This window comes from Heteronotia binoei, chromosome 14 (genome assembly GCF_032191835.1).
Source record: "Heteronotia binoei isolate CCM8104 ecotype False Entrance Well chromosome 14, APGP_CSIRO_Hbin_v1, whole genome shotgun sequence".
NCBI classification, from domain to species: domain Eukaryota; kingdom Metazoa; phylum Chordata; class Lepidosauria; order Squamata; family Gekkonidae; genus Heteronotia; species Heteronotia binoei.
The window spans coordinates 28134906-28147942 of NC_083236.1; the positions used below are offsets into that span (position 1 = coordinate 28134906).

Genomic DNA, 13037 nt, shown 5'->3' on the forward strand with positions numbered 1-13037 from the left:
AAATGTCCTCTATGCCTCAGTAGGAGTTGCCAGAGGTTGCCATGATTTCCAGGCACAGACACACATACACATATGCCCCTCCCCCCCCCAAGACTATAATAATAATTCAGGGCCGTCAAGTCACAACCGACCTATGGAAATCCTTCATGGTAAGCTGAGGTGGTTTGTCATTGCCTTCCTCTGGTCTTACTTGGCTGTCTCTCTTTCAAGTACTAAACACAAAGACTGGAAAATCTGTTTGGCTCATACATTTTTTTAGACAGGATCCTAGACAGCTGTCAAAATGCAAGTTAGGCATCTAAAATCTACCACTTTAAAGTGCATAAACTACATTATATAACTTTGTCAACAATTAACACAAAGTAACACAAAATAGTGGGTTTTTTTTTTTAAATGGTCTCTATGAGGGCAAGGAATATTTGCAGCAGAATTGTATGGAAACAGTATTCTTTTTGCCTGCTTTTGCCTGCAGTTTGAAAAGCAGAGGTGGACAGTTTGGGAAGGGAAGACAGCATGGTATAGCCCAATTCTGTCAGATCCTGGAAGCTATATAGGGTCGGTACTTGGGTGGGAGATCACCAAAGAAGACTGCCATGTGGCAGGAATGGTGATCGGACTGAGAAACTCTTCTTATTGTACTAAGCTAAGCTATTTATATATATATATACCATTTAATATGTTTCAAATGGAGGGGGGAGGAGTAAAGCTAATCAAAAAGTTTCTGAAGGAGGAAGGGATCCCTGTAGCTAGGGTTGCCAATGTCCAAGTGGGGCCTGAAGATCTTCCAGAATTCCAGCTGAGGTCCACATGACAGAGATCAGTTCCCCTGAAGCAAATGACTGCTTTGGAGGGTGGACTCTATTTATCGTATTTACTTATTTTGTTAGATTTTGGTTCCTCCCCTCTCCCAAAATGGGGCTCAGCATGGCTAACAACATAGCATTCCATGGCATTATACCCTGCTGAACTCCATCATCTCCCTGAATCTGCCTTTCCCAGATTCCACCTCTCAAATCTCCAGGATTTTCCCAGCCTGAAATTGGGAACCCTGCCCGTAGCACACCCAACCCTCAGTGAACGGTGCTGTTTCCGTGATCCCAGACTTCTGATCTCTGCACCTTCTGAAGATGGGTTTATTTTCAATCCCATGAAAACTGTGACAAATGTCTTTCTCTTGACTGCAGAAAATCTCAGAAGCCGCTGGCTGTAAGACATCCAGCTCAAGCGAGATGGTTGATTGTCTCAAAGAGAAGACGGAAGACGAAATTTTGCAGGCCGTTTCCAAGATGGTAAGCATGCTGTAATCTGATGATTTTTCGTATGGGCTGCACATTATGAGAGACACAGGCCTCCTGTCAAAAATGGCACTCGGTGTTAAGTTCTCCCTCCCGCCATTCCATTTTGTTTCCCTGCTCCACTGCATTGGCAGATGGAGGAGAAGAACATGATGATCTCATTATATATTTATTTCATTTACAGCCCATATTTCTCTGCATTGGGGACATAAGTAGCTTTACAACGTTCCTTCATTTTATCCTCACAACAACACTATGTGGCAGGTTAGGCTGAGAGCACAAGTGACTAGTCCAAGGTCACCGAATGAGCTTTTGCAGCAGATTGGGAATTCGAATCTCCATTTCTCAGACCCTAGCCCGCTACACCACAATGGATCTCCTTTGTTTGTGCGGTTTAATAACCACTTTGATGGAGATGCGAACCACCTTTTTTGTTCATGGATGACATAGTAGTAAGGGCATCGTCACACATACAATGAATGTTATTAATTGGTTATTCACATTATTGCTGACTTGATAATGGCTCAGTCTGCTTACTCCTACATGTACACCTTCTGTACTGAGTATCTGAAGGGCACGCTTGATATATACTACCTACTGTCTCTGGAAGCACTGCCTATGTGAAACATTGAATTGTGGATCTGAACTATCCTGTGGCATAATTCATATTGTTTGGGGTTGAACTGAGCGGCACAGTTCAGTTCTGCCCTGAGATCCAACTCATGATTGACATGCATGTTGGCACTTAAGAAGATGCCTGGATGGTGCCACACTGGGCCATTCTTTAGGTGCCTGCTAAAGAATTCTGCATTTTCCAGCAGCTTGTACAGATGCAGAGCCCTTCAGGTGCTGTCTTTTTGCACTGCTCCAGAGCTCTGCAGTTCCCTTCTTTTATAGAGTTCTCTACACATTCCTTCAGTTTGTACTTCAGCTAAGTTATCTACTTCGCAGTGCTGCAGAGTTCTGCAAATGCCTGATCTTTGGTGTAAATGTTGCTGCATATTTGGGGGATGGGGGAGGACATCAAGATAGGATTCCATTTTTGGCCACATACCTGCCTTACTTGTGGAATGTGGAGTTATGAATACAAACACACTCATTTGGCTATGATGGCTGGAAAATAATGCATACTGTAGCTGGGTAATGATTTGGAGATTCCTGTTAACAGATCGTTTATTTCCAGGATCACAGCAAAAACAAATGAGCTTTGTAAAGCTTCCAAGGCTAACATATTTAATTTGGCAGAAGCTTTGCAGGAACGGGAGTCCACATAAAGTGAGAAAAATGTAAACGCTGGGGAGATGTAGTTTTAACATGCAAAAGTACATGCTCCAATGTTTCTGTGCCAAACTCAAATACAAGATAAACCACAAGATAAAACCCTGGTCTTTACTGAGTCCTATATGATTAGAATTAACCTTGGAATCACCTGGAGTCTCCCTTTGAAATTATTTTTGTTGAATGAAGGTGAATAACTATGCCAAGTAGCATCCCTGAAGTATTTCTGGGTAGCCTGGGCTTTGCTTCGATGCTCAGTGGAATTCAAATTGTGATCTAAGGAATTGAAGGATCCCTTGGATGCTTATCAGAATGCAAAAAGCAAAAAGTGCTTCTTATTAGAGATGGAAGGTTCTATCCTTTAGGAAATTCCCTATGGACAGCGATGCTATTGTGCTCTGTGGGGTTTGTAGAGAATTCCAGGAGGGCTGTGTCCATAGCTGTAAAAGATGACTCTCCTGTTGTGATTCTCTTTCCCTTCCAGCGTCCCGACAGACGCAAGCTGGATGAAACTGAAAAAGTAAGCACGTCCCTGCTGACCTTTGACCTATCCATGGGTCTATTTGGGAACAGATTACATCTCCAGAAAACTTTCTCCTAAAGCCAATATGAGGGAAAGTATGCTTGAGAAAATGAACCTTTAAAGATGGGGATAGGTGCATTTGTTTTTGGTCTGCACTGTCAGTTCTGTTGTGCAACAAATGTCTCACCATTCTCTGGACATTCTGAATAAGGATGCCATGGGCAGCACAGTTCCTTTTCCTGGCCTCCTGGACATGGGCTCTGTTGCCACAGGTGGCTTTCTCTCATTGGTGCTTTGGCAGAGATAGTAGCCTCCACGAAGGACCTGGGGATCCCCCAGAACTACAGCTCATATCTGAAGAAGGGAGCAGTGACTCACAAAAGCTCATATCCTGTCAATAGTTTTGGTAGCCTTTAAGTTGCTACTGGACTCTTACTCTTTTCTACTGCTACATTAAGACTAACATGGCTACCCAATTTGATCTAGCTCATCTACAGACTACAGAGATCCAGTCCCCTGGAGAAAATGGATGCTTTGGAGGATGGACTCTGTGGCCTTGTACCCCGCTGAGGTCCCTCTCCTCTCCAGGCTCCATCCTAAAATCTCTAGGAGTTTCCCAACTTGGATCTGGCAAGCCTACCCCCCATCCCCCGCCAGTGGCTTGGGGGGACCTGACAACCCTATACTCATGGCAGTTTACAAAGCCCTTCCTGGGGGGGGGGGGGGTAGTCAGTTTGCTAGTCCCCTTCTCTGGGCTGCAGAAAAGCTGGTAGGACAACTCCTCCAGCCACAAATTTTCCTATCTCCTTGCTACCCACTGATCTTGGAGGCTGGGATTGTGTTGGAACATTAAGGGGGGGGGGGACGCGGGGATAGTTGTCTGCAGGGCTATTTTTGAGCAGGAACACAGTTCTGGCTGGCTTGGTATCAGGGGGTGTGGCCTAATATGCAAATGAGTCCCTGCTGGACTTTTTCTCCCCCCCCCCCCAAAAAAAAAAAGTCCTGGGCGTCTGTGAATCTGCATCACATTAGGCCTGGCTTTGCTTACATGAACTGGGACAGCTTTTCTGCTATGAAGTTGGCTCTGGAGTGGTGGCATTTAAAAAAAAAAGACCCTTGCAAAGAAATACATTAATAGGCTAAGACTTGAGCTCTACTCTGATGTTCTTAACTTTTTTTTTCTTTTTATTTCAGTATAGCATGTTTTCCAATGCAGTTGTAGACGGTGTGTTTTTCCCCAAACTTCCCACAGATCTCCTCGCAGAGAAAAAGATCAATAATGTACCTTACATGATTGGGGTCAATAACCATGAGTCTGGATGGACGATTCCATATGTAAGACATTTCTCTTGCTTTTAATGCCACACCTTAAGCCTGTTTGCCTTTTGAGAAACTCCCTGCGCTTCCTGCACTATTCACATCTCGTGTCCACTGTTCTAGTTGCTGCAGTTTCCAGATTTCACAAAAGGCCTAGACAGAACAACAGTAAATGCTATAATCCGTGGCTTTAAACAATTCACGGTAAGAACTGAATTCTTAATTTTATGTTTACAGCCATCCTTGATTGCATCCTGGCCCCAAATGTACTTTAACTTTGTGTTTATTTTAATATTTACAAGGGAGAGGGGTGGGAGAAACATATGGCAGTGCAAGAGACTTTGGGGGGTCCATTATGGCCTGCTGGTGGTTGCTTGGAGTGTAGAAGGAAGTGACCCCGCCCCCCCTTCTGGGGTCTAAAGCACTGGCTGCCACTTGAGACCCACATGAAGGGGCACAGGGAAAGAATACTGGGATTTTCAGTAGAAGGGAATCACAGTCCAGAGCCAGCTCCAGGTTTTGAGAGGCCCCAGGCAGACAATTCCCAGCCCCCCTCTGCCCCCCCCCCCAGGTACTCATGCCCTCATTCCCTCCAATCCACTTGCTTGTCTCCCATCTGCTTGTGTGTCCTTTCTTTGTCAGCTCTCAAGCATCCCCACTTCCCATACTCACAGCAGACTGTGCAGACCTTTCCTCAGTGGCACCAGGCAATGTATGCAGCAGATAGCAAGAGGCGTGGAGAGCTAGCAAGTGAGTGGGCAGGGGTGGTGACAGAAGTAGCCCTGCCAGAAACAGTGGACTGGGGCAGCTGCTGCATCTCAAGGTATGCTGATAGGGTCCATTGTTCACCTATTCCGACTGTGAGCCACAGAGCAAGCAATCCTCTGGAGATAACAACAGACCAATGCTGTTCCATTATTTTCATTTGCCCATGGCAGAGCGTTGACCCTGAACATGCTCACATCATTGCTGATGAGTATCTGAAGGATATTGAGGACCCCATACAGCTCCGAGACCAGCTTCTTGATATGGTGGGAGATGTGGTCTTTGTTGCTCCCGCAATTCAAACAGCGAGATACCACAGAGGTGAGCTTCTGTCGCAACAACTTGGATTGGGAATGGTTCTCATATGATCCACAAGAGCAGGATTGGCTCACAGACACACCCCTCCACCAAAATGAAGCCTTGAAGTCCAACTATTCAGCAGACAGTTTGCCCTTCAAGCAACGGTTTCGGGGGAAATCTGGTGGCAGCAGTCGGATCCAACACAGAATCACTTATTGCCAAATACAGTAAAGCTTATTGTGTCACTGGGAGCCAGTCACTCTTTCTCATCCTAGCCTACTTTATGGAATTGTTGAGTGGATAAAGTGGAGAAGAGGGGAGAAACAATGTTGTAAGCTGCTTTGGTTCCCATTGAAGTATATCTAAATCAATAAAGAAAGGATCAGGAGTGAGCCCATGGCAATGTGTGCAAGAGTCCAAAAATGCTGCTGAGAGGTTAGATAATAGGAAACTACTGGGTCAGCTGGATGACCAATGGAACATTGGCATCACCCAGGAGAAAAATGGGGCTATGGTCAAAGAGGAATAAGAGAAAACAGGTAGGCTAAATTAAAGTTTGTGGGGAAGGAACAATATAGGATGGCAACCCAGAACTGCTGAGGGGCGTAGAGGCTTATTGAATTTATTTTGAAGGCTGGGAAGGAATAATTTGGAGATGAGGGTGGGTCTAGAAGCGGCAGAATTTGGAAAATAGATGGTCACCATGGTAGTCTTCAGGGCAAGGTATGCAGAGTCTACCAATGTGTCAGAAGAGGAGAGCCAGGTTTTTAGAAGGCTGAGGATTTATTTATTTTGGGAATCTGCTGCCTCTATAGAGATCTGCCTGAGGTGCCTGGCAAATAAAAACAATATTGTAAGACTTAAATAAATAAAGTAGCCAATGTTAAAATAAATAAAGTAGCCAAAGGGGCTGAGAGGTCATGGAGGCTGTCTGCTTTCTGGGTCAGGGATGCGGAGTTCCAAAAGGGAAGCAGGGAAGGGAGAGGCAACAGAGAGGGATGAGACTATGCCCCATTTGGGTAGAATCCAGTTGACAGAACCTTCTTCCTTTCTTCAGATGCTGGCTATCCGGCCTATGTGTATGAATTCCAGCATCGGTCACGTTCACACGGAGCTCTTAAGCCAGACTTTGTTAAAGTGGATCACGGTGATGAAATCTTCTTTGTCCTTGGGGGGCCCTTTTTAGTAGGTGAGTTGGTCTGGTGGTTAGAGCACTACAGACTGGGAGACCTGGATCTGAACCAGATCTCTGCTCTGCCATGAAGCTCATTTATTTGTTGATTTGATTTATATCCCGCCCTCCCCGCCGAAGCAGGCTCAGGGCGGCGCACAACATAAAACCGCAACAAACAGTTAAAATCAATACACATTATAAATTACGCATTCAATTAAAACAGTCGCACCATCAATAATTAAAACAATCAGAATAATTTGGTGCTAATCTCTTTGACGTTATGTTTCAGTTTTCAGTGGCAACGGTATTTCTTCAGTTTCCCTACGACACAGGCTCAATGTCAGTTGAAAGCCAACCGGAACAGAGCGGTCTTACAGGCCTTGCGGGACTGAACAAGGTTCTACAAGGCCCTTACTTCCTCCGGTTGTCCTTGAGCTATTTTTCTTCTAAAAAGCCCCACATTGGTGGCTATAAGCATTTTAATTTGTACGCAGAAATAAGAGATGGAAATACCTTGTCACCAGTGTTCCCTCTAAGCTGAGTTAGTGTGAGCTAGCTCACAGATTTTTTTGCCTCCAGCTCACACATTTTTGCCTTAGCTCAGAAAGGATGACCTCAGAGCACACTAATTTATGCAGTAGCTCACAAAGTAGAATTTTTGCTCACAAGACTCTGCAGCTTAGAGGGAACATTGCTTGTCACTCTTTTTTGTAGAACCATAGCCACAATATAAGATGTACATAGGTATCTTAGACACATAGGGCTGCTAAGTCCAATTTAAGAAATATATGGGGACTTTGGAGGTGGAGCCAGGAGACATTGGGGGCGGAGCCAGGGGCAAGGGTGTGACAGGCATAACTGAACTCCAAGGGAGTTCTGGCCATCACATTTAAAGGGACAACACACCTTTTTAAATGCCTTCCTTCCATAGGAAATAATGAAGGATAGGGGCTCATAGAATTGGACCCCCTGGTCCAATCATTTTGAAACTTGGGGGGTATTTTGGGGAGAGGCACTAGATGCTATACTGAAAATTGGGTGCCTCTACCTCAAAAAACAGCCCCCCCAGAGCCCCCGATACCTCCAGATCAATTTCCCATTATACCCTAAGAGAATCGATCTCCACATAGGGAATAATGAAGTGCCCAGCAGACATTTCCCTCCCCTCCCCATTTCTGGCAACTCTGAAGCGAGGGATTGGCGTCTCTACTCACGAGTTGCTGCCAACTTCTTCAAAGTAACACAGACACACCATCCCAAGAGGAAGCCTTTCAATCGGACATTGAAGCCTCCAGAGGTGGAAAGTCACATGGTGGGGGTGGGGCTTCCCCCCCCCCACCAGCCAGCTGACTGGGGGCGGGAAGGAGCCTGGGAAAGAGGGAGAACCACCGCTGGGACCAGGGGATTGCCAAACCTATAGACACATAAAAGTTCTACTGGATGGTGACACTTTGACTTTTTTGCTTACACATCTTGGAAGGTCTGTTTGCCCCAGCTTCGATGTGAGTGGGAGCAGGCTAGTTTTCCTCTTCCTCACAGCATTTGAGTGCTTCTGTGCCTTTCCTGGATTTTCCCCATATTTCCTGCAATCTTTCCCAAACCCACTTTGCTGCAATGATTTGAGAATGACTGTGGCAAAGCCAGGGTGACACCTCTGTGGACGAGACTGTCTGAACCTTCCTGGTCCTGTGTGCTTTGGCACCATTTTTCCTATACTTGCAGCGGCCATTCTTAATACCACTGGAGGGCTTTTTTGTTTGTTGCTTTAATCTGCAAATGATATATATTTATAGTGTTATAACCATACAACAATCTGTCTTTTGGGTTCTCGAAATTCCTAGCTTTCATTAAAAGGGGGGGGGGAAGCCTCTAGCTCTTTCTGTTGCTGTTATGATTACCCATCATTTCCTAATAGCACAAATGAAGAGACTATAGGAGGCCCCCCCCCACACAAAAATTCAAAACCCATTTTCTGCCATCTTTTAAGAAAGGAATTACAATGAATTCACTGGTATCTGTGGGCTTGGAACAGTGGAACTCTGCTTACAAATGCACTGTAAGAAACAAAATGGAATATTATTCTGTATTTTGAGTAGCATGTTCATTCCAATTGTAGAAATTCTACCTGTTTTAGTTCATTTCAATTTAGCCCATGTTGTGAACCATCTAAAAATCCTTCGTATTGGGGTGGAAGAGCCACTTACATTGGAGGAAGCCTCCTTGGAGGATGGTTGGAGTTACTCAGTTATCTTTTATGATCAAGTTCAGCTATTTTACCCACATTATCCAGCGTCCAGATGCCCACATTTAAATTTGGATGCTTTCTGTGCAATATTACATTCTGATATGTTAGTTTTTATAGGTGTAGTCATGCTGAATCCCAGCCATTAGGATTTTATATCCTGATGGTACATAGAATTTTTACAAAATTATTAACTTGCATACAGGTGTTTTCCACACCAGGACAGTTTTGTGTGGTTTCCATGTTGCTTCTGCAGCTGGAGCAAAGCGTGTGCAGAATGCGATCATATTTTTAAATGTTCCAATGAACAAAATTGTCCTCTTATCAGGGAGAAAAGCTTGCAATAAACCTTTTTAGGTGGGCTGTGTGTGTTAAAAAAAGACCTGTCCCACCAATATCTGGAAGCAGAACAGTCCAGAATTCTGCCATCCCACTCTGCACAGTATGTAGATCACCTGTTGATCATTCAACATCTGATCTTTCCTTCAAAGCAATTGATGTTTCAGCTATCGTGATCACAGTGTTGCTTACTTGAGCAATATTTTTTTAAGGCAGCATAAATCTGTAACTTTTGCAGATGCTATTGTTTTTTGTTTTGCTTTGCAGATGATGCTAACGAAGAAGACAAAAACCTTAGCAAAACAGTTATGAAATACTGGAGTAATTTTGCTCGCACTGGGTAAGAGTACTTGGTGGCAAAAGAAGCCAATGTCAAGTGAAAACAAAAGAAGGCTGGACTGCCCAGCTTTCCACCCTTCTTGTTCATCCTCTGTTTGTGACACTTTCCAAGCCAGAGGAGTGGGAGCCCTGCCTTTCTCTTTGGGAGGCTCCAGTAGTATTTGGGGAGCGGAGTAGTGTGACAGGAGGGGCAGAGCATCTGCTTGGCATGCAGAAGGTCCCCAGTTCAATCCCCAGCATCTTCATTTAAAGGGATTGGGTAGGAAGTGATACAAAGAACCTTTATATGAGACCTTGGAGAGCTGCTGCTAGTCTGAGTAAACAATAGTGACCAGTGGCGGACTCGGTCCAAAAATATTGGTTGCCAGGAGACATAGGGGGCCCACGCACAACTATTAGGCTATCATTTCATTTTTGTAAGAAATAAATAACATTTTCAAAAAAATATATAAGTGGAGAAAAGGTACAATTAAAACTTTTGCAATATATATATATGTTAGTAATTACAGTGTACATATATTGTACATATTACTGGCAGTATGCAGTAGATACTAAATGTAAATACAGATTGCATTTTCTCCAGGGGAGCTGATCTCTGCCAGCTGGAGATCAGTTGTGAAAGCGGGAGATCACCAGGCCCCACCTGGAGACTGGCAACCCTAAATACAATGTAAAATTTAATTGCATTACAGTAATAATGCTGGAACTTCTATTTATATTTTCAAGCTACCAAAAGGTCATTAACATATTTAGCATATCTTCTAATGTTTAAGGGGGCCCACTTGCCATTGGGCAAGCTGACACCCTGACCAGTCTGCCACTGATAGTGACAATGTTGGACCAGGGATCTGATTCAGTATAAGGCAGTTTCATGTGTTCAGGTTTAAGAAGTGTCTTCCTCAACAGAGCTCATAAATGCTTCAAACATTGGCAATCATATAGCAAATTTTAGCTTCCATGTAAGAATCTAATATGGTGTAAAAATACACCAGTAGTAAAGCAGAGGGACCCATCTTGATGTAGCCTTGTTCTGTTCACCTCTAAACCCAATAATTCTGCATGGTTGATGCATTGTCTGGTTCATCTGCTCTGCAAATTGTGAAGCTGGGAGGAAACTGGACTCAAACCACCTATGAAGAACCCACCGGTTTCTATATTATGGTAGTTGTTACCTCTTTTTTCCCAGAGCACAGCTATAATCATCAGCAGTGTCAAACTAATTCTCCATGCTTAATGCTCTTAGGAACCCCAATGGTGATGGTCTGCCAACCTGGCCCAAGTATGACCAGAAAGAACAATACTTGGCAATCAACTTAAAGCAGAAGGCTGCAACGAAGCTAAGAGAGAAGCAAGTGGCTTTCTGGACGAAGATTCTGCCTGAAAAAATAGCTGAAAGCAAAAGAGTGCGCACAGAGTTATAAAAGCCCTCAGTGGCATCAGGAAGCCATTCTGCTATTGAGAAGTGACACAGGTTACTATGTTTCAGTGACTTGTTTGTCATTTCAGAAAATGTTTGTCTTGGGTTGGGATGTTGGTGAATCAACTGGACAAACCTTGTTGACTATTCACTCACTGTCTTAATTATCAGAGGCATCCATTGCCAAATTTACTATAAACCAAGTCCTCTCCTGCCCTGTCTACCAAATTCAATACTACAAAGCAGAATGGGAAAGTTTTAAATAAACTATCTTTTCTTCACTTGGAATAACTGAATGCTTGGTGTATTGGGGTGTGTGTGTGTGTGGAAGAGTTGAAAGGCTCTGCAAAGAAGCAGGGGTGGCCAACGGTAGCTCTCCAGATGTTTTTTGCCTACAACTTCCATCAGCCCCAGCCATTGACCATGCTGGCTGGGGCTGATGGGAGTTGTAGGCAAAAAAACATCTGGAGAGCTACCGTTGGCCACCCCTGCTATAGGGCATCTCTCTTGCCCATCTTACTACAGGCCCAGTACTCTGTGACCTTTGTCATTTTCTGCTACAGAGCTATTCTTACATCAGGTAAAGTCAATCTGCTTTGAATCTGGAGAAATATGAAGTGTTAACATTTTAAGAAATAAAGCAAAAAATTGCCATAGCTCAGTGGTAGAACATCTGCTTTGCTTGCAGGAGGTTGCGGGTTCAGTCCCCACCACCTTCAGTTAGAGGATCCCTGGGTGCAAGTGGTATGAAAGACCTCTGCTTGAGACCCTGGAGAACAGGGAAACCCTCCATGTGGAAGCCCCTGTCTGGAGAAGCTCACCGTCTGGAGAGCCAGTTTGGTGTAGTGGTTAAGTGTGCGGACTCTTATCTGGGAGAACCGGGTTTGATTCCCCACTCCTCCACTTGCACCTGCTGGAATGGCCTTGGGTCAGCCATAGCTCTGGCAGAGGTTGTCCTTGAAAGGGCAGCTGCTGTGAGAGCCCTCTCAGCCCCACCCACCTCACAGGGTGTCTGTTGTGGGGGGAGGAAGGTAAAGGAGATTGTGAGCCGCTCTGAGACTCTTCGGAGTGGAGGGCGGGATACAAATCCAATATCATCATCATCATCACTGCCCTGCATTGGTGGTAACACCAGCGTGGGGACTTCAGAAGGAAAGCATCACCGTGTGGAACAGCCTGTCGTGATCTCAACATTATATCTACCGCTAGGTTGAACAGACAGAGGAAATCTATCAGCAGAGAACTCCACCTCTGCTCTTGGGTTCTTTTTCCATTCTGAAGGGAACTTCAGGTGACAGAAACATCTCACTCACATGGTCAAATTATAATAAATAAAAACTAATAAAATAGAGCAAAAGTTGTCACATAGTTTATATGAAACTTACATTTTTGGAAGACACTTTGAGGGTTTTGTGAACCAATAGTGCAGGATAAACATTTTGGAAAGAAATAAACGCAGCAGCCATGCTGTGTACTGACAGCACCCCCTTCTGGTTATTTCCAATTTTTTTAAATGTTAAAAGAGGGACCAGAAATCATGCAGCCGGGTTTAGGCAGGCCCACTCTGCTTTACCATGTCCTCCAACCACATGGATCTAAGGAGCCCTGAAATATGAGTGTGTCAAAATGTCTCTGCTCATTTGCCAAAGAGTGTAACAATGCAGCCCTACACAGAGCTATAGCCATCTGTGGTAACACACTAAATAATCCACTTTCAGTGCACTTTCCAACTGGATTTTGCCGGTTCACAACAGTAAAATCCAGTTGGAAAGTACACTGAAAGTGCATTATTTAGTGTGTGTGACTGCAACCTAAGCCTATCAAAATCAATGCACTTACGGTAGAATGGAGTTACGCCAGCATTGGATGGCTTTATAAGCGGCCTTCATTTTCCTCCAATATCCTTCCTTGCTTACTAGTGATGGGGGGGGAAATGTGAGGGTTCCAATGAAAGACAAAACAGAGACAGAGGGTTCAACAGAAAAGAATTTATTTAGTAGTTTGAACTACAGAGGGATCCTTACCCAGGACAATGAAAGCAAGTCTCC

General features: G+C 44.4%; 1 protein-coding gene across 1 annotated transcript in view; it reads left to right on the forward strand.

Annotated features, from left to right (window-relative positions):
• Nucleotides 1–11270, forward strand: part of LOC132582735 (fatty acyl-CoA hydrolase precursor, medium chain-like) — a 31479-nt gene extending 20209 nt beyond the window's left edge. The window contains exons 7-14 of the mRNA XM_060254436.1: nt 1185–1289; nt 3058–3093; nt 4291–4431; nt 4537–4617; nt 5352–5499; nt 6536–6667; nt 9501–9573; nt 10816–11270. Of these exons, the coding sequence (XP_060110419.1) occupies nt 1185–1289; nt 3058–3093; nt 4291–4431; nt 4537–4617; nt 5352–5499; nt 6536–6667; nt 9501–9573; nt 10816–10993 (894 nt within the window). The 3' untranslated portion in view covers nt 10994–11270. The remainder of the gene's footprint in view (nt 1–1184; nt 1290–3057; nt 3094–4290; nt 4432–4536; nt 4618–5351; nt 5500–6535; nt 6668–9500; nt 9574–10815) is intronic.
• Nucleotides 11271–13037: the final 1767 nt, after the last annotated feature.